This window comes from Rhinolophus sinicus, linkage group LG03 (assembly GCF_036562045.2).
Source record: "Rhinolophus sinicus isolate RSC01 linkage group LG03, ASM3656204v1, whole genome shotgun sequence".
Lineage (NCBI taxonomy): Eukaryota > Metazoa > Chordata > Mammalia > Chiroptera > Rhinolophidae > Rhinolophus > Rhinolophus sinicus.
The window spans coordinates 166,074,869-166,098,792 of record NC_133753.1 but is presented as its reverse complement, the minus strand read 5'-3'; the positions used below and the strand labels follow the sequence as shown (position 1 = coordinate 166,098,792).

The window sequence follows — 23,924 nt, the reverse complement described above, 5'->3', positions numbered from 1 at the left end:
GATCTCTCTCCCTCTCTCCCTCTTCCTTTCTCTCTCTTTCACACACACATTATCACCACCTCTTTTGGGGGAGAGTAGAGGGTCATGTTCTCTTATTATCTAGGAATGAACAAGCAAAAATTCCAGTAAGACTCAAGTAAATTGGATTCCCATCAAATTGAAGTTTCACATTAATTTGTCCCAGAAAATAATGTGCTGTTTAAAAAGTTTAAAAAATATCTACTTAATGTGCTAGGTTTATTTGGGATAATGCATGTTTTCAATACAAGGCTTTCCATGAAAAATCATTAAGTCTAGAAGAATATGTACTCTGAGATGAACACTTACATGCATGTTAAGGGCCATTTCTCTTCAAGATCTGGTATCTCAACGTCTCTTGTTTAAGAAATCTACCTCCCCAACAAACTTCTGTACATAAAACATCCATTTCCCACACACAATCCTAAACTCAAATGGATATTCTGCCTCTCTTCAACAATCTTTTTTTTAGACGATTTAAGCCACCACTTAAGCTTCCAGTTTCAATGCTGCTTTATAATCAAGACGAGACTCACAAACAGAATCAGGAGTGATTTTAGCGAAATCAAAGTCATCATTTTCAGAAAAGAACAAAGACCAGATTATAAAATGTTTTGCCCAGCATCATTCAACCAAACAGCAGGGCCTCAATCTGAACCTGTCTTTGCAATCCACAAATCTGCCTGCCTTTATGGCTCTGATTTTTATACTATCAAAGGACCTATTACTGAAAAACTGCCTCTTCACTAAAAAAATGATCAAACTCCAGGTATCTATGCTCATTCCTTAGATGAGAATGTAGTTATTATTTCATATCCTTTGTGTAGGGTTTGCTGGGTTTTGTTCTTTCTTTCTGACAGGAAACAATTATTTTCTAACTGTAACAAATAAAATAACGGTAAAGTATACTGATCTTTCCTTCCTGCCAAGTAGAGCTGAGAGCCTTATCTTGTGTTCTTCATGTGACTTCAATAAAGTGAACATTTTTCAAGTTCCAAATTGGTTAAAAGTTTTATTTAATTCCTACATTAGTTCACCCCCCAAAAAAAATTCAGTTTGTGTTTCTTTCAAATTAAAAGTTTAGGCAGGAAATTATGAACAGGCACTTTAATTCCTTTTGCCAGATATCGGCAACAAAAAGTAGCCGTTGGGAATATAATGGGCATAAATGGAATCATTGGGCAGTAAACCTTCTGCTTATCTTCTCATCCAGGTTGAATTCATTTGGATGGGTGGGAAAGCAGGATAACAATATAGCAAATTTTCCACACTGCTGTCTACAATTGTTGGAAAAATGTTAAAGCAGAGATTACAGGGCCAATAGCATAGCACTGCTTTTTCAGTTTTTTTTTTTTTTTTTTTTTGCATTAATCATAGGCTGAAGTGAATTGTGTATTTATAAAAAGTAAAATCGCAAAAAAAAAATTAACTCTATTATTAGTGGTTGTGTGATAACCTGACCATAATTAATTATTTGCAATTTGAACCTGTACCGGATAACGCTGATGAAGAATGGCAGTTCAAATGTCCCAGTTAACCTATCATTGTCACTGTTAACAAATAAGATTAGAGAGCATTAAAATACAATGAAGCAAACTTTGCTTAAAGATTTTTCTGCCCCACAATGCAGACAGAAAAAAGGATTTAAAAGATAACAACCGAAGGGAAAAGGTAGTATTTTAGTCATGGAATGTAAAATAATAAGGAAGATGTATGTACAGTACGAATGCTTCCCAGCCCATTGTCTATAACCCAATGGTCCCACAGAGAAAGGAAACAGGAAACTGGAGCAAACAAGGCACCTAATGAATCAATGGGGCCAAAGGGTAAAACAGCAATCCTCTCTATTTGGAGGATTACCAAAATTACCCCCATCCATCCATCTGACAAATAATTATTGAATGCTTACTTTGGGTCAGGCAGTGGTCTGAGAAATGAGAAAACGGATAGTGTAGTGAACCAAACAGACAGAGCCCCTCGATTTGACGAATCTCCACTTCTAACATTGCCTTTAGGCTCTAAACGCGTATTTCCAACGTGGCACTTCCAACTCACACATCTAACACCAAAGACATCTTTGTCGGCCTGCAAAACTATTCCTTCAGTGTATTCCTGTCTCAGGAAAGACTTCACCACCCACTTGTTTCTCCTGGCCACGAACTTTCAAGTCATGTTTAAACTCCGACTTGTTGTAAATATCCACATTTATAAACAAATCTATTACTCTCTTACATGGATAAAGAGCTCTACAAATATCACATAACTTGAAAAATATAACTCATTTTTTTTAAAAAAAGAACAAGCTCCTCCTCAGTCTTACTTCATTTTATTGTTATCCTTTTCTTCTTGAATTCATATATCTTTTCCAGGTCCCCAACAGAATTTTAATCTTAATATATTTTCATGTTTGAAAATCTTTTACTGATCACTTTATCATGCTTCTCTACAGATGAACTGTGTATATAACTGATATCTTAAAATTTAAATTTCCTGTGTCCATAAGTTTTAAATATTTAAATTTCTTTTCTTATAGACAGAGTTTATAAATTTATTATTGGTCCACAGTTGATCAAAACCAGTATGTAATAAATGTTGACAGATCCATTGTAATATAAAATGTAAACATTTTTAGAAATATATCCCTAATGAGATGGATGGGGTTATATTTTTATTTTTTACAGAACACAGTATTATTACTTATCGCTAGAATGAGATGGTTCAGTATCAATTCTATTTCTATTTTTTTATATGTAGATATAAGCCCTGATTAACTTGTGCTTATAAATAAGCAGGTGAGAATAGAAGTTTTGTTACAGTGATATCACTCAATTCTTTCAACTTCCTCCTAGTTATATGACAAAAATCATAGTGTGGCTTATCAATGTTATTTTTAATGATCCACTGACAATTTGAGGATATTCATCTTCAATGTTGTTGAAAGTAAAGAACCGAACATGATTTATCTGGTCATATGAGAGTCAGTCACTTTCTCAGTATCAACACCATATTTTGAATTTTTACTTTGTTTTGTGGCCTAGAGGTTTTCATACGTGGAGGGCAATGCATCATGATTAAGATTCGGAAGTGAGACTTTCTCCGAGCTGGATGTAGGATAGTTGGGAAAGGGGAGGTAATAAAAGAGAAGGTACACATGTGGACACTGATTTCCTTACAATTATGTCAGTGACCACATACCTTTTGAAAGGTCTTTACATATCCCAGGGGCATGTATATACGCATTTCAACACAATGATTGGAGCTGTGTTCGCTCATTCGTTCATTCCACAAGTATTTACTAAGCACCTGCAACATGCTGGACATTTATATAAGTACTGGAGATACAGCAGTGAACAAAATAAGTGAAACTCCCTGCCTTCATGGACACCGCCTGCCATGGACCACGTGGGAGTGCAGTCTGTGAGATCTGTGATTGTTGCTACAGCCAGAGCTGCCCAAGGCTCCCAGAATCTGGGCAAGGGACTGTTCTCTCCCAGAAAATGTATACCCAGTTAGTTAATGAACAGTTATTGAGCAACTACTGCATGCTAGCGTCCTAGCTAAACCCAAAGAAATACAGAGGACACAGACCAATTCTCCAGTAAGCAATAAGCATAAAGTCCATGAAGTCTCTCATTCAAATTCACTTTGTATAATGTTTTAAGTTGGTGTTTACATTTGAGCTCCAAAAAGGAAAGACCAAAACATCACCAGGGTTAATTATATTCTCCTCTATATACATAATATTAATCCATTGGCTCTGCTTAAAATCTAAAATACAATTTTGCCCTAAGCTACGAATATGAATAAACCATATCCAGGATATTGACTGCATTCTAGAATAATTTTTAGTCACTAACAAAAACAAGTTACTCTCCCTGTCAAGAGAAAAGTACTAGTCCTCAGGCCTAAACATTGAACATTTGTTAAGAAAACAAACTCCACCATCCATGAAAAGAGACAACATAAAAATGTACATTTCCTAGGGTAGAAATTTTCACCTAGAGACTCTTGTTAAGGGTCTCCATGTCATTTAAATAGGAAAATTGAAAATATTTTTAAGTTCCCAAGTTAAATGACTCTAAATGTTTCTTATCAAGAAAAGAGCCTCTCCACCCAACCACACAGCTATTGATAATTACCAAATTTCACAAAGGCCTTTTGTAAGGAATGATCCTCATGTAACTACTAGCCAATTTTCTACTGCCTCTTTTTTGTTTCGCCTTTAATAAAATAAAAAATAAAACAATTTACAATCAGGAAATGAGAATGCTACATTTCATATATGAAGTTTAGTTAATAGAGAATATATAATTAGAATTGCTTCTCCACTAGGGATAATACACTTGCAGTTATAGCCACTATTTCACCATTAAGCCTTGAAAGTAAAGGCAGCTAGCAGAGCGAGAAGGGCCATCTACCTACCGTGAAACAGAACAAACACGTGAAAGCTGAACTCTTAACTTGGCCTTTAACTGCACAATAGCCTACAGAAACAGAATGACATGGTCACTGCCCTCACTGTATAGTTAGAGAAAAATAACAGGCAATTCTAAGGCAGGGTGATACAAGTGCTTTGACTGAGAAAAGACTCTAGAATGCAAAGACAGGGAACACCTAGAAAGATCGTTTAACCCAAGTGTTGGAGGTCGTAGAAAACTTCCCAGAAGAGGTGACAGCTGATTATTCCAGGATGAGAGATTAGCACATACAAAGCGCTGGAAGGAAAAAAATGTTAACAGGCCAGGAGCTCAAAATAGATGAGTATGCCGGGAATATATAATGCTGGAGGTGGTAGAGAGGAAGTAGGGAGACAAGGCTAAATGGATAAGCATGGCCTGCTCATGCAGGACGCCTTATAAACTATGTCAAGGATTCTGGGATTTAATTTTAACTGAGAACAACGGGAGGCGAATGAGAGGGTTTCAGCATAAGCCGATCTGTATTTCACAGACTATGCTGGTTCCACGATGAAGGAACGGATTGAGAGGGGTCAAGACTGGAAAGAGAAGAATAGCTAAGAGGAGGCTGTTTCAGGGTTTTCTAGGTGGGAATGGTGGTGCTAGAAGTCAGGTAATAGCAGCAGTGAGGACAGGTGAGTAGAATGAGAGAGGTCCAAATCTGGGGACTGATCAGATGATGAGGCAGGGGAGAGCTGAGGATGGACACCAGTTCCTGTGTGGTAGGTGGATGGGCCGTTGTGCCAGTTGCTGAGAAAGGAAGCACAGGACTTGAGCAGGTTTAGGGGTAGAAAGAGTGAGTTCAGTCCGGGTCAGAGTCAACAAGGGCCACTCTGGTGGAGTTGTGCTGGACTCACAAAGGTCTGCTACAGACGAGTCTTGATCTTGAGAGAAAAGGATACATTCTGCATTCCCCAGAGTGAAACACCTAAACCAAATGGATTTTATCATGTTCTTAACGGGGCTCCAATTTCAAAAGATGATTAAAAACAAAAAATTGGCAGTTCTGTAAATCGCACTCATTTCATGGTGTAAATCTTTTTCTGTATAAACAGACATTAGGATGGCTATTTGTGGCTCTCAACAGCCACAAATAGTGGCTTAAGTCTTCATTAAACTTAAGACTTTAAATTCCCCTGCCAGGAAAGTTAGCCACTTTAGCCAGATAGTCTTACTCTACCTGAGGACATGATTTTGTTTATTAAAAATCACCCTTGCTGCCCCCTCCATATCCATTCACTGTGCACTGGCAAGGCGACAAGCAACACTGATTGTGCTACAGACTTTCCTCAAGGGGTAGAGCAGGACTGATAGCTGAAGCAAAGATCCATCTGCCTTAGCTCATTTCCTCGTGAAAAAGACAGCAAATTGTCCCCCAATGTCCATTCTCTTCTCCCCTTTAGGAATAGAACCCCCAGTCTTAGAGCCTTACTAAAGTTCCTATTTCCAGCCTCCTTCGTAGTGAGGTAGTCATGTGACTCAAGTGCCGGCACTGGGAGGGGAGGGGAAGTGATGTGTGCAACCTCCAGGTCACGCCCACAAAGGAAACTGCTTGGCCTCCACTTCCTCTTTCCCACAGACTAACACAGATGTGGGAGAGCTAAGCACCCTCCTTCTGTGGCTCATGAGCAGAAGAACCCAGGCAATGGAAGTACAATCTAGAAGGAGCCTGAGTGCCATGAAGCTAAGGGCTAGATTCCATTTTTACATGAAATAGGAACTTACTCCGTTGAAGCCACTGCTATCTTGATCTTTATTACAACAGCCAAACTACTACCATAATTAACCTCCACTCCGGTAAAGTCTGCAACGTGTGGAATTTCTTCAGTTAAGGTGTGCCTCGCTCTGCCTTGGAGCTTTTCATTTCTTTAGCATGACTGCAGACATCTCAGCGTTCCACACAGTTTACAATAAATACTTAAGCTGGAGTCTTCAAGGAGCAGAATAACACACAGGTAGGGTCAGCACCATTCTTCTCCACGTGGTCATGTATTAAATCTGCTCTTTAACTTGTTGCTAGAGCCAGTATTTGCAGAGCCCATAAGCAGGACTTCCAGTCTATCGGACAAATATTTAATCTTGATGTTATACATGATGATGACAACCTAAACCCATGCCTACCTTGATGTTCTTTCCCTCCAGGTACTGAGTTCTCTAAACTTTCCTCTTTGGTGCCAGTGGTAGGTAAAAGATCATTTCCCTTCCCCTCCTCCACACGATGCCCATGTCCTATTCCCCAAAATCTGTGAATATGTTATTAGGTTGGTGCAAAAGTAATTGGGGTTTTTGTAATTATTTTTAACCTTTTAAACTGCCATTACTTTTGCAACAACCTAATACCTTACGTGGCAAACGGGGGCTTTGCAGATGAGATGAAGGATCTTGTGATCGGAAGGGTAGCCTGGATTACCAGGTGGGCCCGTTTTAATACAAAGGTCCTTATGAAGAGGGAGACTGGAGGGTCTGATGTGTCAGAGAAGGAGATCTAATGACGGAAAAATAGATATGATAATGGAAGCAGAAGTTGGAGTGATGTCATTGCTGGAAGGGGACCATGAGCCAAGGAATACAGGCAGCCACTAGAAGCCCACAAGGGCAAGGACGGGATTCTCCTCTAAGAGCCTCCAGAAAGAAAGAACACGGCCCTGTCAGCATCTTAAGTTTAGCCCAATGACGCCCACCGGAGACGTCTGCCATCCAGATTAATAGGAGAATACATGTATGTTATTTTAAACCACTAAATCTGTGTTAATTCGTTGAAGCAGCAGTAGGAAACAAATACAGTGTCCTTATATGCAGCACTATATATTTTAAGAATGCAAAGCCAAGTTTAGGGAAGGATTTGTTCAGACCTAAAGAGGTAAACTGAAATAAGCAGTTTTATTAATATACAATATTATGAATAGCATTACTGATAATATATAATTGTTTTTCCATTCTATTGTAATAGCAGTTCTCACTGTCCTCTCCTAAAAAAACAAAAATTAACAGAACTTGAATATGAGCAGTGTGGCAGGTACAAGCACATGTTAACAGCTAGATAAAAGGATAATCACTACCCACTACAGAGTAAATCTTTATCTCAGAATGAATCTGAGGCCATTTTTACAGACTCTGAGAGTGTTCTAAAGGATGAATGTTTTCTCTGCCAGTAAAATAATATTTGATCCTTTCTGCAAAGTTGAAAGAAGAATTTAATGAGTTTTTAAAACTCGTATTACTAACTAACCATGCATGATATTTTACTGGTATTATTTAGTTCAAATCTCAGTCATCACTAGATTGAATTCTAGTTCATGCAGGTGTTGGGTACAGAGAGGTAACTATCAGGCCACAGGGTCCAAGGGCTTTAAACAGTGCCATCCTGGAGCAGAGAAGATGAACTGACCCGGCTTCATTCGTGTAAGACCTCTTAGCTTCTAGTTTTGATCAACAGGGTTCACAACTTAACAGGAAGGTGGCTAGATGCTCAAATTACCACCCTAACCCTCATCGTGCTTCTAGCCACCACCAGCTGGTTGTCCACCACCATGCTTCTGACTCTCTGGGTGTCACACTTCCCAACTTAGAGAAGTCTGAGGGCAACTGCAGGTCCCTTTGAGGACACTTATCCTGACGTTCCAAAGGGAAGTCTGTCCTAGCGTGCACTCTAGCCCAGAGTTAATCCACACCTGACCACAGAAAGTTCATTTCAAGATCACATTCTCAAGTATGACCTGTTTCCATTGCCAGGATTTCATAAAATCATAGCCCCACAATTGTAATGTCAACTCTTGGCCTGAACTTACTTCCCCTCCTTCCTACTGACCAGAACCCCATGAATGTTGTTTAATACCCGAATAGTCTAGATCCACGCAACAGGACTCCTTTTGTTTCAAAAACTAAATTACTTCTTTGTAATACATCACAATATCACATTCGAGAGAACACAAACTACTTCCTATGCTAACTACACTGCACAGGAGAGCGTTATCTCCTCAGAGCAGATGTTTGCTAAATACTGTTTTTTTTCTGTTTTGCTCTGTTTCAACTTGTCCTAGGATTTGGTAAATCCATCATTGATGATGTGTACCTTTCTCTACCTGTGCCTTAGTTCCTGCCTAGAAAACTGAGGTCAATTTCTTTTCCCCAGCTTCCTGAGTTAAGATACTCTAAATATAAACATCATTTCCTTTCAATGTCTAGAGAAAGCTCTGTCTACTCCAAACGTTGGAGGGAAGAGTGCATGGCAGGCACATGATATCCTTTGTTATTTGTGAGGAATGCTTTTTATTAAACTTTTTAATGCTTAAAGCTCAGTATGCATTCACCTCTTATAACACATTTATTTTATGCCTTGGATGTTTTCAGCATGTCTATTCTATATATTCCATTTTGGTCTTGCTCATTTCAGACTATGGATTCTTAATATGTAGCAACCACAGCTTTTCTTATGTCTTAAGTGCTGCTACTTGGCAATAATGTTGGAAACCCACAGAAATAAAAGTCAGGTCAACCATCTAACACTGTTTCTCATCCCATAAATTATTTTCAAAGTTCACGCATAAATTATTTTCAAAGTTCCTCCTCTACTTTTAGTTTTACTTAGAACTTGGCATTTATTTTCAACAGGTGATAACAAAAATTTTTCAGATTGGTTTATATTCTTTATTTGCAATTTGTAAGATTTCCTTCCCCCGGCCCCCTCCCCATTTTTTCTTCTCTGCTCAGGCTGCCATAACAAAGTACCACAGACTGGGTGGCTTAAACAACAGAAATTTATTTCTCTCAGTTCTAGATGCTGGAAGGCCAAGATCAGGGTGCCCGCTTGGCTGGATTCTGAGAAGAACTCTTCCTGGCTTCGCCTTCTTGATGTGTCCTCATAGCACAGAGAAAGTGATAGAGAGAGCAAACTCCAATGTCTCTTCTAAGGGCTGATCCCATCAAGAGGACCCCACCCTTATGACTGTCTCTAAACCTGATTATTTCCCAAAGGCCCCCTCTCCAAATGCCATCACACGAGAGGTTAGGGCTTCAACATATGGATGGGGTGGGGGCACGGGACACAATTCAGTCCATAGCACTCCCCTTTTAGAGACCATTTTTATCTGTCTTAGAATTAGTTTGTGGTCAGAGCTTCTTCATTAAATAAGCCAAGACTGAATACCTGCATGGTCCCAGACTAACTACTAAGTATTCAAGGATGACTAAACACAATTCCTGACATCCACACTCCAGGAGTCTCGGATTCTAGTTGTAAATCCCCTAATGGTGTTGACGCCCTGAGGCCCCCACACTCAGATCTCCAGTTTGGAGAAGCACAGGTGACTGACAGCCTCCAGCTGACACAGCTTCAGGTCCACTTTGGTGCTCATGCTGTGTCTGTGCTTCTACTGGGCTGTTGCCAGTCAGCGCCTGGGCACGCAGAGGTCCTGGAGTCAGGCCTTTCCGGCCCAATGTTGGACTCCTCAAACAGGCAGCTTTGCTCAGGGAGGCCCCATCAGCCCAGGCGAGAACCTGGCCGCAGATGAATGCTCTGAAAGCTCTTGCCCCAAGCCTCCTTCCAGCTCTCCTTTCACAGGAGTTAGACATGGTCTGATGGCTCTCTCTACCTTCTCCTGTTCCCTCTCCCTTCATCCTTCACTGACATTTCTCTAATTTATCTCTTGCATGCCTAATCCCAATTTGGCCTCTACTTCCCAGAGGACCCCCTCCTCCAAAAAAAAAAGGAAAAAACCATACTCAAAGTGTAACTTCACATAAAATAACGAAACACATGTCTACATGTCTAGCTCCCAAGTAACCTATTACTCTAACTGGAAACAGGTATCACCCAATTTAGTTTTAAGATTGCAAATGATACACACAAAATCCAGCAACTTGAATGAATATGTAAAATACATAAAAATGTACTCAGCTGAGTCACGCAGTTAAAACAAAAAATGATAGAAGGAATGAAGAAAACCTGTTACTTCTTAAATTAAAACTAAGGCAAAACTGAAAACTGTATTCACATTAATGTCACCAAACATACCTGTTGAGCTACGTGCCAAATGTTGTGCAAGGTACTGTGAAAGACACAAAAACATGGATGGGGGTCCCTGCCCTCAAGGCATTTATAACTTGTGGTCATATCATTTATTCAGAATTCTTGCATCATTCATTCTAAGCAATTTCCTTAAACTTTTTGTGTACATATATTCATAGTCTTCTGAGCAAAGTGAATGAGAAACAAAAATCACTTTAAGTCTTTTAAAATCCTTTCTTAGTAAATAATTTGGTCTTCAAAAGTAAACATCACTATGTTTCCTGCCATAATCTCGGAATCCCCTCCTCAGGCCTTCGTAGGGAAAAAGTCAAGGCACTTTGTCACTGAATTTGAAGATTAGAAAAGTCCTTTAATGGTCACCTACATAGACAACCCCATATTCCAGAATTAAGAAATGGACTCAGGGCATTTCAGTCAACTGACATACACTCGTGGAAAAAAAGAAAAAAATCCCAAAACACTTTAACATATTTTCTTTTGTGTTGTGCAGCATAATATATCATACGTACAAAAAAATGTATCAAGCAAATATGTAGTTTAACGAATAACTATAAAGCAAACACGTGCCCACCATTCAAATTAAGAAGTAGAATATTCTTTAAATTTTTAAAGCCTTTTCCTTCCCTCCACTCTCCCAGAGCAGAGTTTCTCAACCTCAGCACTATGGACATTTTGGCCCGATAATTTTTAAGTGCTTAACCAGTGTATTGTTGCATGTTTAGCAATACTCCTGGCCTCCACCTACTCACACCAGTAGCATACCAACACCACCCTCAGGTGTGGCAACCAAAAATGTCTCCAGACATTGCCACACATCCTCTAGAGGGAAAAATCATTCTGTGGAGAACTGCTGCCTTAGAGGTAACCACATATGAATTTTTGTGTTCCTTTAGAGTTTATCTACCAATATTTGTAACTCTAAAACAATGTATCACTTAGTTTTACTGTTTTTGAACTTGTAGAAATGAAATCATATTGCATATATTTTCCTGTGACTTGTTTTTTTCCCCATTTAACATTATGTTTGTAAAAATGTACCCATTGTGTATTATATAGCTGTAAGTCATATATATTTTTAGCTCATATAACGTAGCTGCTGTATGGTATGAAATTAAAGTTCCACTATTTACTAATCCAATCTATTACTGATGGACATTTACATTATTTTTTTCCTCTTCTTCTGTCTCCCTCCCACTCCGATGCAAGCCATTGTTCCTCAGTCTAGTTGTGTAGGACACAGCTCCCTGGCCCATGCTGGTATTATGAGGCTTGCGCTCCCCCCAGCTGAGGCCGTTGGTTGTCAGTCAGCGGTTCACAGCAGTTCTCGCCAGCTGCCTACCGCTCACGATGGCTGCTGGCCACTAATGGCAGCACACGGTAGCCCACAGCAGCACACAGCAGCCCACACCGACCTCTGGCTGCTCACAGCAGCCCAGCTCCAGGGAGAGCTGTTGTTCACAATCATAGCTGTAGAGGGCGCAGCTCACTGGCCCATATGGGAATCAAACTAGGAACACTGCGCTCCAACCACCTGAGCCACCTGAGCCACCGGGCCAGCCCTACATTATTTCTAATATTTTGCTTTTATAACTACTTCTGCTAGGAACAGTCCCTGCATAGGTCTTCTTACAATGTCTCTGAGGTATACATGCAGGAGTGGATTTGCTCAGTTCATAGAATATGCTGGTATTCAATGTTATCATTTTCCAAAGTGGTTGGATACATCTACACTCCCACTGGCAGTAGAGGGCAATACTTATAGCTCCATATGCTCTCCAGTGATTGCTTCTTCATTTATATTTTCATGACATTTGGTACTGCAAGAATATACATTGCTTACCGTGTAAATGCCAATTCTACAAACAGCAAATGAGATCTGGATACATTCAGACATTCTCTACAAGATTAAAATAAGAATAAGAGATTACAACTAAATGTTTGTCCCATGGAACTGACTACCCACCCCTCTTTGTCTTGCTTCTCTCTGTAAAGAAAATCTGCTGTATTCTGACATCTGCTTTATGAGCAAGTGGCTGATTTTTTTCCTTCTCTCAGCTTTTTTTAGGCCAGCTCAAATAAAACAGGGACAATAAAGTACATGACATAGTGCTTCATCATGGGACTATAAAGCAGATACGTCATCCTCCAATTCAATAGCATCATTGAAAGAATGTTATTTACTGTAATGTTTTTATTTTGCTTCTTTTAAATCCTGTTCTAATATCCATTTTTAATAATAAATTCTTTGGTTGCTAGCAATAGTATTATACGCATTTTTTGTTCATTTTTTTTATTTCATTATGATCTTACCAGATCATAAATGTCTACTATCCTCACAGAAAAGCAACCTTTGTAAAAAGTTATATACTAAAAGTTTTGAATGGGCTGAATTTAGATAGAAGACTTGGTCTCAGAATATCAATAACAAGACTCAGTTGCAAATTCAGAACTTCTCACTCCCAAATCAAGTTCAGATTTCTAAAACTCATGCCCACTCACAAAACTATGCATACCAAACATGAATATTAATTTATTTTCTTTTAATTGGAGGACTATTTTTAGCACATTAAATTGGCATGTAATCAAAATAACCCTAATTTTATACAGTCCAACATTGCTATTATGGTTTATTGCTGTCAAGTAAAAGCTTCTCCATAAAGTTTATAATGACACAAATCTCAGCAATCGTGGCTGTATCCATTGTGCCAAGGGAGAAGAGACCTGGGATCCTCAGTTCCCGTGGTAGCCAAAAGGCTTCCAAAGATGCATTCCTTCTGAAGGCCAAGAAGTTATATCAGACTGATTCTGCAAGAGGTTCTGCCTCTTTAGATATCCATAAGAAACTGAGTTCTGTATGATTAAAAAAATGGTCCGGAAAATATTGAAAGCCAAAGGCTATTTGCATGGACATTCAAAATAAAAATAACAGCAATTTAAAAAAAAAAAAAAATCAAGCTGAAATTTGTTGAGTGAAGTTCTTAAACTCAATGTAAACTTTCAAATATTCCAAACATTCACTGGTGCCATTCAAATGAATAGCTGATGATATAATATTGGAATATCATTTCTATTATTAAGGTACCACTATTATCATAACACTATTGGGTTTCTTCATTTTCCATGAAATACACTATTAAAAACCTCCCAGGGCAATGCCACTGGCCTCCTCCGAGCTGAAAGACGGCATGCTCATCACCTTGTCCGATAGCCATTCCTCCCTCCCATCTGTGGAAATGACCTCAATTTGCACTTTTGCACAAATTGAATTATTTAATAAGTCTCTCAGTAAGCTGGCAAGGTCATTTTCCCTACGTGAAAAATAGCTATCTTATTTTATGTCACCTGGAATAGATAAAAGAGTCTATTTCCCAGCCTTCCTTAAGGCTAGGAACTGTCAGGTGACTAAATTCTCCATAATGAGACATAGTGAAGGATGCATGATAGGAACTGACTCAGTAAGGAGCCACTGTGCTCTTCTGCCTTACCTACTTCTTTTTCCAGCCTATACCTGAGACTTAAGGTAGCTCCAGCAACTTGGATTAAGTTCACCCTGAGAATGACGGGCAAGTGAGGTGGAGCCCAAGGATGAGGGAGCCTGGAGACACGAATGACAGCGGAGCTGCCATAACACCCTCCCCCAGACTTTGAATATGAAGTAAAAATAAAGCTCTAACTTGTTTAAAGACTATTGTGTGTCTCTCTCAGCCTACCAATGTTAACTGTTACAGAGCAGATTCATTTTTTTAAAAGTAGGTATTCCAAAGCCACAAAAGAAAGAGACCTACCATTTGTCATTAGAGTAACTCTTTTAAAGAGTTTTATCTTTTAAAGGTGGAGACAGTATTTACTCTATAGTTACTAAAAAACTTTCTACTCCTCCTTTTTCACATTCCCAAAATATACAAGTACTGTTATCGGGATTGCCAAAATTATTACCCTGAAAACCTTCAACTTATTTTGTGTAATTTTTTTTTCTGACTAGCCTTATTACCTCATTCTCTCTCTAACCTCTAATCCTTACAAATACTGCCTTATCCCTAAACATCCTACCTCAGAGCAAGTAGCACATCTATCTTCCAAACTCCAAATTCATTCTAACAATAATGTTCTAGTGAGTTGCCCCTTCACTATAATTAGAGGGTGTCAGATATAAAGAGGTATTTAAAAGCATAACCAAATTTCCTTTGGTCATGGTATAGAAACTGGTAATAAATTTAAAATTAGTTCATATTCTTTCCCTATATAGATTCTAGAGTTGCAAGAACTCATTTCCCATTTTATTCTAATTGTAAACCCATCATGCATGGAACATAATGAATAACTTGAAATGAAAGATGAATAGTTGATTCTTCCCAATTAAAGAATGAATCTCTGTTCAAGACAAACTCTGACCCAGCATTCACAGATCTACATGTAGTCTTGCCTAAGAACTAAAGAATATTATTTCAAAAATAATAACCTACAGAACAATCTCCTTTGCGGCTTCATCTGATGAAAGTGAAAAAAAGAGATGCTGTCAAAAGCAAGTCACAGATTGGTTAAAATCTGTTAAGATAGGTCTATAGAAAATGTAATCCAGAAAAAAAGGAAAAGAACACTCAATTGGAAATTGATGTGATTACTTACAGTTTATTGTTGTTTTCCCTAAGAAATTTCAAAGGTAAGCATGAAAATAAAGGAGAAAAGAAAAAATCTTCAACAAGATGGCAGCATGTAAATGTTATTTACTATACAATCTAAAAAAAACTGATTTCAAGGCATAACAAATTTCAGTTCCATCAGAGGGTGAAAACACACACTAACTTTTTTCTAAAAGAGCTATTTTTAAAATATTTTAAATATTAGGATATGCTATACAATCCCTCATCCTGATATAAAGCAAGATGGTGGTTGTGTTTATTTTCTCCTCTAATTTTGTGTGTAATGAAAGTAAACGGTTAATATAGCCAAGCCAACAAGTCAACTCTTCAGAGCACCAAGACCAATGTGTTAGGACCAGGACAACAACAAAGGGGGAGGAAGAGCAGTGAAATGTCGCTTGAGGCCCATGCGTGGATTAGCTGTCTCCAAATACAGCTAAGATTTAGTATTTTCTCTTGACCGCATCCCAAAACAAACGGGCTGGAGACAAAGATGCAGGATTTGGGGAATTGTGGAGCGAGAAGACTTGTTCTAGTGTATTGCAAAGTGCATCGCCGCTCCAAAGTGCTAAGTGAGTGAGTGGAATCCTCTCTGATAAGGTCATGCGTGTTATTATGCTTTAGTCACTCCTCCAGACCAACACAAACGAAGCCCTGGGAAGCCACCTACTTCAGAACCAGCATCGCCTGTTAGTGTTGTAACTGAAAACATTAACGGAGAATTACTTGACAATTCCCTGAGCACCTCAAAAGGTTACTTTCCCCAAAAGGGGAAAGTTTTTTTTGTTTTTAACTCATAAACTTATAACTAAAAATAAAATGAAGTTTTGTTCACAAATGTAGAGGATTTTGCTCCACATCTATTGTACAGCTTCTTCAGACTAGGAAAAAGGATGGTGATGATCAAATTGGAAAGAAACATTTGCATCTAAAGCAAACAAAATTGGTCTCTTAACATTTTCAATTGTCACAGTGCTGCCATCATCCCAAGAGCATTTATATTTCCCAAGCAATTTACAACTGTCCATAGATGAAATATGTAAGAGTTCAACCAGTAATTAAAAAAGGAATCACTGCCCTCACCTGTTACAAAAATAATAATCTTCAGCACATGATCTCTTTGTGAAATTTATTCACAAAGATTTGAAAAAGCCATCTAGCAGAAATAACCTCAGAGATTTAAAAAGTCATCTAGCAAAAATAACCAAACAAGCATAAATCATCATATTGGAATTTATAGATTTCACCGTAGCAAAATTTTAGCCAATCCTCTGCAAAATGGCACTAAAAGTCACATGTAATATACAAACAAAAGGAGATTTTGGCTTAGGCTGCAGGTCAGGACAGTTTTCTTTCTGAAAATTCTGATTAAAGAGTATGGGGAGAGGAGAAGAAATCCCTTTCCAGTTTACCAGATTAAATAAGTAGTGCCACTTCCCGTGAAGTTTGTATTCCTTCAACTTTTTATCAGGCACTGCAGATAAAATACAACCCAAGAAAAGAAAAAAACAACAACATGCTGAGCATCACCAAATGTGACAGGCATTGCTAGGCAAATACTAAGTATACAAAGATAAAGAAGATCAAACCCTGGCATCAACAGTCTTCTAGCTCAGGAGAGGGCAGTCACTTAACAGACCTGGGACAGACAATAGCAATATAAATGTGTTCAGCATAGTAAGAGGCATGCAGAGAGGGTTTTAGGGAGACAGTAGGAGCACTGAACCCAGGAAAGATTTTCTAGAGAAAAAAATCTCCTGAATAGAGTCATATAAGATTAGGAGTTAGCTGGGTAAACCGGAGCACAGAAGAAAAGGTGATTCCTGATGAAAGTGACAACAGGAATGAAATCTGCAAGAAACATCACAGAATATGCAAGCATTTGAGGGTGACTGCTGTATGCCTTAATCACCCTCCTCTTTTCAAATCACTTCTCAATCTCATATCAGTGACTCGCGCTTGTTGACTGTCTATACACTACCTAAAATTCATTCCTATCAATATACAAAACATTTTCATTTTAAGATTTATCCCTGACTCCTTGCAAAGGAAGTTCTATTTTTCAGGGACGAAGCATGTCGGTCACATCACAAAAGCCTGTTCTCGCTGGATACCCTTGCAGATGAAAAGGCCCACAAGCAAGATGGCCTCAGCTAATTAAACTTGCAGGCCCTCCATCCTTAAGCTGCCCAACAACCACAGTGTGGCCCAGCAGGAAGAGTTAGCTACACCAACCATATTCTTGTTCTCCAAAATTTGAGTGGAAAAATACGGAGACGATGAAGCAGTTAGCAGTGGGTAGTGAAGTGAAACAATACAAAAAGTAAAGCTATTAAGTAACCTCACAACCACGAAGAATTGCAGCTACCAAAATTTATGAGGAAGTCAAAAATATGAAAAAAAGAAACTATGTGAAAAAGAAAAGATATATACAAAGCAGAGGAAAAGAATAATCCTGCTAGTAATCTCAATAGAAATAGACCCAGAGAGATACAGGCATGTAAAGAATGGCTGAACGTAGTTGCAGAGAATTCTGTTTCTCAGTGAAAAAATTATATTCTGCAGCTTCCTTTGCAGGTGGGCATGGCAATGAGACCAAGTGCTGGTAAATGGGATATACTCAGAAGCCGTAACAGTCTCCAGGAGGGACATACACTCTTCTGCCCTTTCTCCATCCTGCTGCCTGCAGCGCAGAAGTGCCGCCAGGCACTCTGGCAGCAATTTTAAACCATGAGTTTAAAGTCCACAACACAGTAGGCAGAAGTTTCTTGGGGTCCTAATTACTTCTGGATTTCCCTGCCTGAGAAAAAAATAAACATCTATTTGTCAAAAACACTATTTTCCAAATAATCCTAATTAATGCAGTGGTTGAGGATGTCATCTGAACTAAAGGGATAGTCCCTTACGACAGGTAATTGGAAGTGTGATGTATTCTACTTGACTGTAATATTATTATCCCTAATTTAGAGATGGGGAAACAGCAGCTAGTATGGGACAGAACCAGGATTTGAACCCAAATCATTGAACGTCACAGCCCACACTCTTAATCATTAAGAACAAATGAATGCGAATGAAGTCAAACAAACTGAGTAGAGCAGTTTTTTTTTTTTTAAAGTAGTTTATGGTTCAACAAATATTCTGAACAACAAAAGCCAATAAAAACACCCATACTGAATGCAATATCACTTACCTACCACAAATGACACTTTGACAGGACCCTGAGATCCTCCAGCCTATCTAGGCAGGAAAGACTCTTTCCCAGCACAAGTATTCTACTCTAAAAAGCTGGGAAAGGGTACATGGGCACTGGAAACTGAATACAGGCACCAGCCCCGCATGTGTGGCAGAAGCTTGCCAAATTCTGATTTGTAAGGAGTGCAACAGATTTTTAAGAACACAGAGGATTCTGGGAGGCCTGCAGTATATGTTTTAAGGTGGTAAGAGGTCTTTCTCGTTAACTTTAAGTGAAAGAATGTTCCACACACCATGATGATTGGAAGTCCCGTCCTTAGCTTTGCAACTCCCCAAGCTACTGATGGTCCGGGATGTTTCACCGTCCCAGTTTGATAAGGGTGGGATGGAGTGGTGATCTTTCTGAAAGGCTGAAGGGTTTTAGAGGGCCAAATTGAAGGCACCATTGTAACTGGCATTAATCCTCTTCATTAAATAAACAGATATGTATTTGTACTGAGCACCTACTCTGTGCCAGGCAGTGTCCTCCGTGCTGGAGACCAAGCAGTACACAAAGCCCGTATACTCTAGTGGAAGGGGGGAGGGCAGGCAAAAGCAACAAATAAATCAAGTTAGACGATGATCAGTGCTATGAAGAATAATAGAATAAAGGAGGCAAATATGCAGGGGAGAGTGAACTTGGGGTATTACTACTTTTGAGAGCAGATGTGATACTTCTAACAATATTATGGACAGTAAGAATGCCAGAAAAGTTTTCAACAATTTTGCTTCGAAAACCCCTGGCATAGGCAAACAGTATTCTACCACGAAAAGTCACAGCATCGGACACTCCATTCAATAGTCTACAGACATCTATTAAGAAGCAGTTCAGGGAGCCATCAAGAGCACATATCTGGGGGTCACACTTCCTAAAATCAAACCCCAGCCATACAACTTATTATGTGTGGGACCTCACTACATCTTAGTAATTTACTTAATCTCACTACATCTTAGTAATTTGTCATTTATAAAATGAGGACACCAGTAGTGCCTATTTCAGAAGGTACTAGGAGGATTATGAGGTATAAAAGGAAAAACAACAGTAAGCTCCAAATTTGTGTTGGCTTATTATTTAACTGAGTATCTAATATGTCCCAGGCACATAAACTCATCTAAGCAGCTGCACTAAAGGGGCCCCAGACACCGGGAAGCCACAGGAGAAGCTCTCTGCCATCAGCTTCCACGGACCCCTGGATTCAGGCCTTGTTTCATACTCCTGGTGTCTCTCCCTTCTGTCTCCAGGTTCCGGGACGGTACCTTCTCATTGCAAACACTGAAAACTAGGGTGCTCACTCTGAGATTCCCCAAAGGGAGAAACATACCAAAGCCAGAGGACTTAGCTTCCAGTACTCTGTCCCCACAGACTAGGCACCAGAGGCAAAAAAAAACCCCATTCATCTTAGCCAAACCTCATTCATTGTCCAGCCAGGCAATTTATGTTTTCACTGAAGAAGATTTAGTCTATATTATGCAAAATTTTATTATTCAATTATCACATCTAAGTATTCAATATGATTAATATTTTATATTATTTTATATAAGCATCCAGTTGGTAATGCATTACCCACAAGACACGTAGGAGCATCATTATTCGGAATCATAAGGAAAATTATATTTTTTAATCATCCAAAATATAGACTTATCCTCCACTCCCTCTTTCCTATTACCTTTTGGATAAAACTAAATGAAGCCAACTTTTCAGCACTGGCTCTCTGCTAAAACCTTATAAACTGTCATTTAAGGATTCTGTCTGTGAACTTAGCATTTAAGCCTCTACCTTGAGCATGTTAATATTGTCAAATCTATATTGGAAGTCCTCAAAATTTGCAAATTGTCAAGCCTTTTACTAAATCAATACCTCCATATTAACTTATAAAAATTACTGTACGGCCCAGAAAAAAACACTGGCTACAGGGCTACAGGAGAATGTGATCCAACCATTTCAAGGCTCAAAAACTTCCCGTTGGTTTATGAATTAGACAACCTCCACTTTCCCACTTGTTTTTCTGACTGTGGAACGGGAAGAAAGGTAAGTGTGAGCTTTGAGTTTAAACAGACCCGAGTTCATATCATTCAGGGTGTGACCTTGAAAAACATACTCGGCCACCCTGAACTTTAATAACCAGTCCTCAGACATAAGAAAAGAGAAATAATATTAATAACTAAACTTATTGGATCAAATTAATCAAGCATCAGCTGCTCAGCAAAGAGAAGACATTCTCCCAAATTCACTGGAGCCTTGGCCAAGCTGCCCAAACATACTGCTGGGATGTGACTATTCTCCCCCATAGGTCCCCTGGTTCTTCTTTTGTCCCTGTATCATCCAGTCTTCATTCAGCAGCCAGAGCAAGTTCTCAATGTACAAGTCAGGTCCTATTGCCTCCTGCTTAAAACTATTTGAGAGTAATCTTGAATGAAACACAACTCTCTACCACAACCTCCCGGCTCCCCAGAGTTTTGTCTGGCACCTCTCTGGGACCTGGTGTCAGGACCAATTTTTTTTGGACCATTCTTCAGCATCTAATACCCTCAAACTCAAGACTCATATGAACAGCCATACCATTTTCTTACACTTGTTTAAGACAAAGGACCCCAATCAAGGGACTTTACTTGTGGTTTTCTGTGAAGTCCCAGGACTACTTGTGCTCAATTCAGACTGCTGGGGTCTACTTTTGTTCCCCAGGGATTCTGTCTACTTCCCTTTTCTTTTTCAAGGGACACTACTTCTCATAGGCCTTATAGATTTTCTATTTATCCCTGTCGCTGAAGTCTGGCTGCCAAGTGGCACAAGCCCCCTCCTTTCCTTGCTGGTCACCTTCTGCAAACATGTGCACACTGGCCCTTCTTACTGCATGGCTTTTACTGCCAATTACGAAAGGGAAATGACAGAGATGGGACAGTTGATGTAAAAGTCTAATAAGGAAAGTCTGCGTGCCCTTGTTTCTGACTGGATAAGCAAGCCTCTTAAATGCTCACTCTCTCCAAACTCCTCTCGTCACTCTCAGGCCAGAAGAGGGAATCACAACCCACAAATAGAGTGGGCTATGGCCCCACACAAGCCCACTCCTTTCAGGGCAGTAATTGGCATTTCTCAGGGCAGAGTTCCTAGCCAAGCGTTCCTTTAAGATGTTGAGTAGTTTCCAGTGAGGCAAATGAAACTATACCTATTGAAATCACAGAGAGCCATACATGACACAATCTAAAATGATGGTTGTGGTTATCTTAAAATGACACTTATTAAGAGACTACTACGGACTGAGTGTTTTGCACTCTTATCTCACTCAGTCCTCACAGAGCAATAGGGATATTTCTAGGCCTGTCAGATGAAAAACTGAGGGTTACTAGCACGTGGCCGGAAAGTGACAGAACTTAAGATTTCCACCTAGGTCTGATTCTAAACCTAGGGTTTTCAAACGTTAGACCCCAGATAGGGTTCCAAAGAGGCAGTTGGATATTTCAGAAATGTTCTTTAAAAGAAATTAAATTTTATTCCTTTAGAGATTCAAATGAAAAGCATATATTCAAAGGTGGTGAGTGTACATGAAATGTTAGCACACGGGAGACAATGCACACACCCCCTTGTGCTGTCAGAGTAACTCCGAGGGGGAAGCATGATGGGAAGTACAAGCCTCAGAATAAAACCTGTATCCTGACTTCTGACTGAAGATGAATTTAAGATTAAGCTATTTGAGAATCTATAATATCTGCAACTACGATTCCATTGAAATCCTATTTTTTCTTAGTGTCACACAAAAAAAGAACAAAATGTACAACCAATGAAACGTAGGTGATGATCCTTCAGTTCTCATCCATCTGAATAGATCTAAATTAAATGCATCTAAATCTAAATTCAGTTTTGTGCTTATCAAAACAGTTTCATTGTCCTCACTGGTAATAATATATAATAATAACAGATAACACACTAATATAAGTAAATATCGTAAGTATAAATCTGCGTAAAATTGGTTAGAAAAAAATTGCATTCCTTAAATGAAAAGAAAAGAAAAACATCTGAAATTCTCCCCTACACCAGGATGATTTTTAAGTAACTCATAGTAAATTGAAGATTGCCACATATGTTAGGACCTACATATGTTACAACTAATAAGGGAAAAGTTGAAAGGAACCTTGTATCTACTTCACTGTCTCACTCAATTCATGAACCTCTTCTATAATGTCCCTAACAGACGGGGAGCAGCTTCTGCTTTGTCATTTCCTATTCAAAGCATATGAAAGAAAGTTCTTCCTCACCTTGAACCAGTATCTGCCTTGCTATAATTTTGACCCTCTCATTGCAGTCAGCGTTCTGGAGATTCACAGGATACTATTTATATCCTTCAAATAACTGAAGCTATGGATCATACTGGCTCCTCTTTAAAGGTATCCTGCAAGTACAGAAACCGAAATTCTGAGGCCAATGAAAAATATCATGAAATACTGCCTCTCCAAGGAGGTAAATCTTATTCTACTAGCCCAATGGTGGTCAAATTACAATCCCTGGATCAACTCTGGCCCACTGCCTGTTTTTATAAATAAAGCTTTATTGGAACACAGCTACATCCCTCTTTTTACATATTATCTATGGCTGCTTTCATGCTACAGTGGCAGAGTTGCATAGTTGAGACAGAGACTGTATGGCCTTCAAAGCCTAAAATATTTACTAGCTGGCCCTTTACAGAAAAAGTTTGTCCACCCTATTCTAGCCCAGCATCTGAAATTTCCTCACAAGTAAAGAGCTGTACTATATTCAAAGCTTCAGGATATATATAGTTCAGTAGGTACAGAGCTATCTCTGTATTATCTATGATGCCCAAGTACCTATCACACATTAAGCTCTCAGTAAGTATTTGTTGAGTGAAAAAGTTAGATAGGAAGAAAGGAGAGAGGTTAGGAGGAAGGGAGGGTAAGGCTTTTCTTCTCCCAAAACTAATCTGACATATATCCTTCATGGAATATTTTAAAAACTAGCAGATCCTTTTCTTGCTGTACCTAGGTATTTGAACACAGGGGTACACATTTGAATTAAAAATCAAGGACCTAAAGTTACTATGTTTCATTTTAAGCAAATAAATACTGATTTAAATGTTGCTCAATAAAACAAAAGTCCTTGTTAATTCTGAAGACTCAGGAAAATGCTCTCCATACCCATTTTTAGAAAAATATTCATTTGTTGTTTCTACTGTTGTTGTTTTAATAACACCCACTGCAATACTATAAAGCAATTGGGATAACTGATCTTTGCCTCAGAGATGAACTCTTAAGCACTCTGGATTTGTGAAATACAACTGCTTTAAACCACATGAAAAAAATCAAACCATCAATGAGCTTCCTGATTCTTCATCTTCTTGATTCTTCTTCTAAAGAATTCTTCTTGATTCTTCTAAATCTTCTTGATTCTTCATCTCCTCCATTTCTTCATAATCATGCAGTTTTATGTTGGTTTATTCAAGACAACTTTTTCATGAAGAATTAAAATATGCATCACTTCTTACATCGCTCTTTATAATTTCAACTTTTTTTAGCAACTTGTTTCATTATACTTGTGTTCTC

At 38.8% G+C, this 23,924-nt stretch overlaps 1 protein-coding gene across 5 annotated transcripts in view; it reads right to left on the bottom strand.

The window, feature by feature from the left end:
• The window catches only part of ARL15 (ARF like GTPase 15), a 381,079-nt gene that overhangs the window by 339,544 nt on the left and 17,611 nt on the right, over positions 1-23,924 (bottom strand). For 3 of the 5 annotated variants that reach the window (XM_074328945.1, XM_074328946.1, XM_019756149.2), the window contains exon 2: positions 12,344-12,400. The exons of 1 other annotated variant lie outside the window; for it this stretch is intronic. In XM_074328945.1, coding sequence (XP_074185046.1) covers positions 12,344-12,400 — 57 coding nt within the window. Of the gene's footprint in view, positions 1-12,343; positions 12,401-15,129; positions 15,148-23,924 lie in introns of all 5 variants that reach the window. One more of the 5 variants, XM_019756150.2, reaches the window with a different exon arrangement.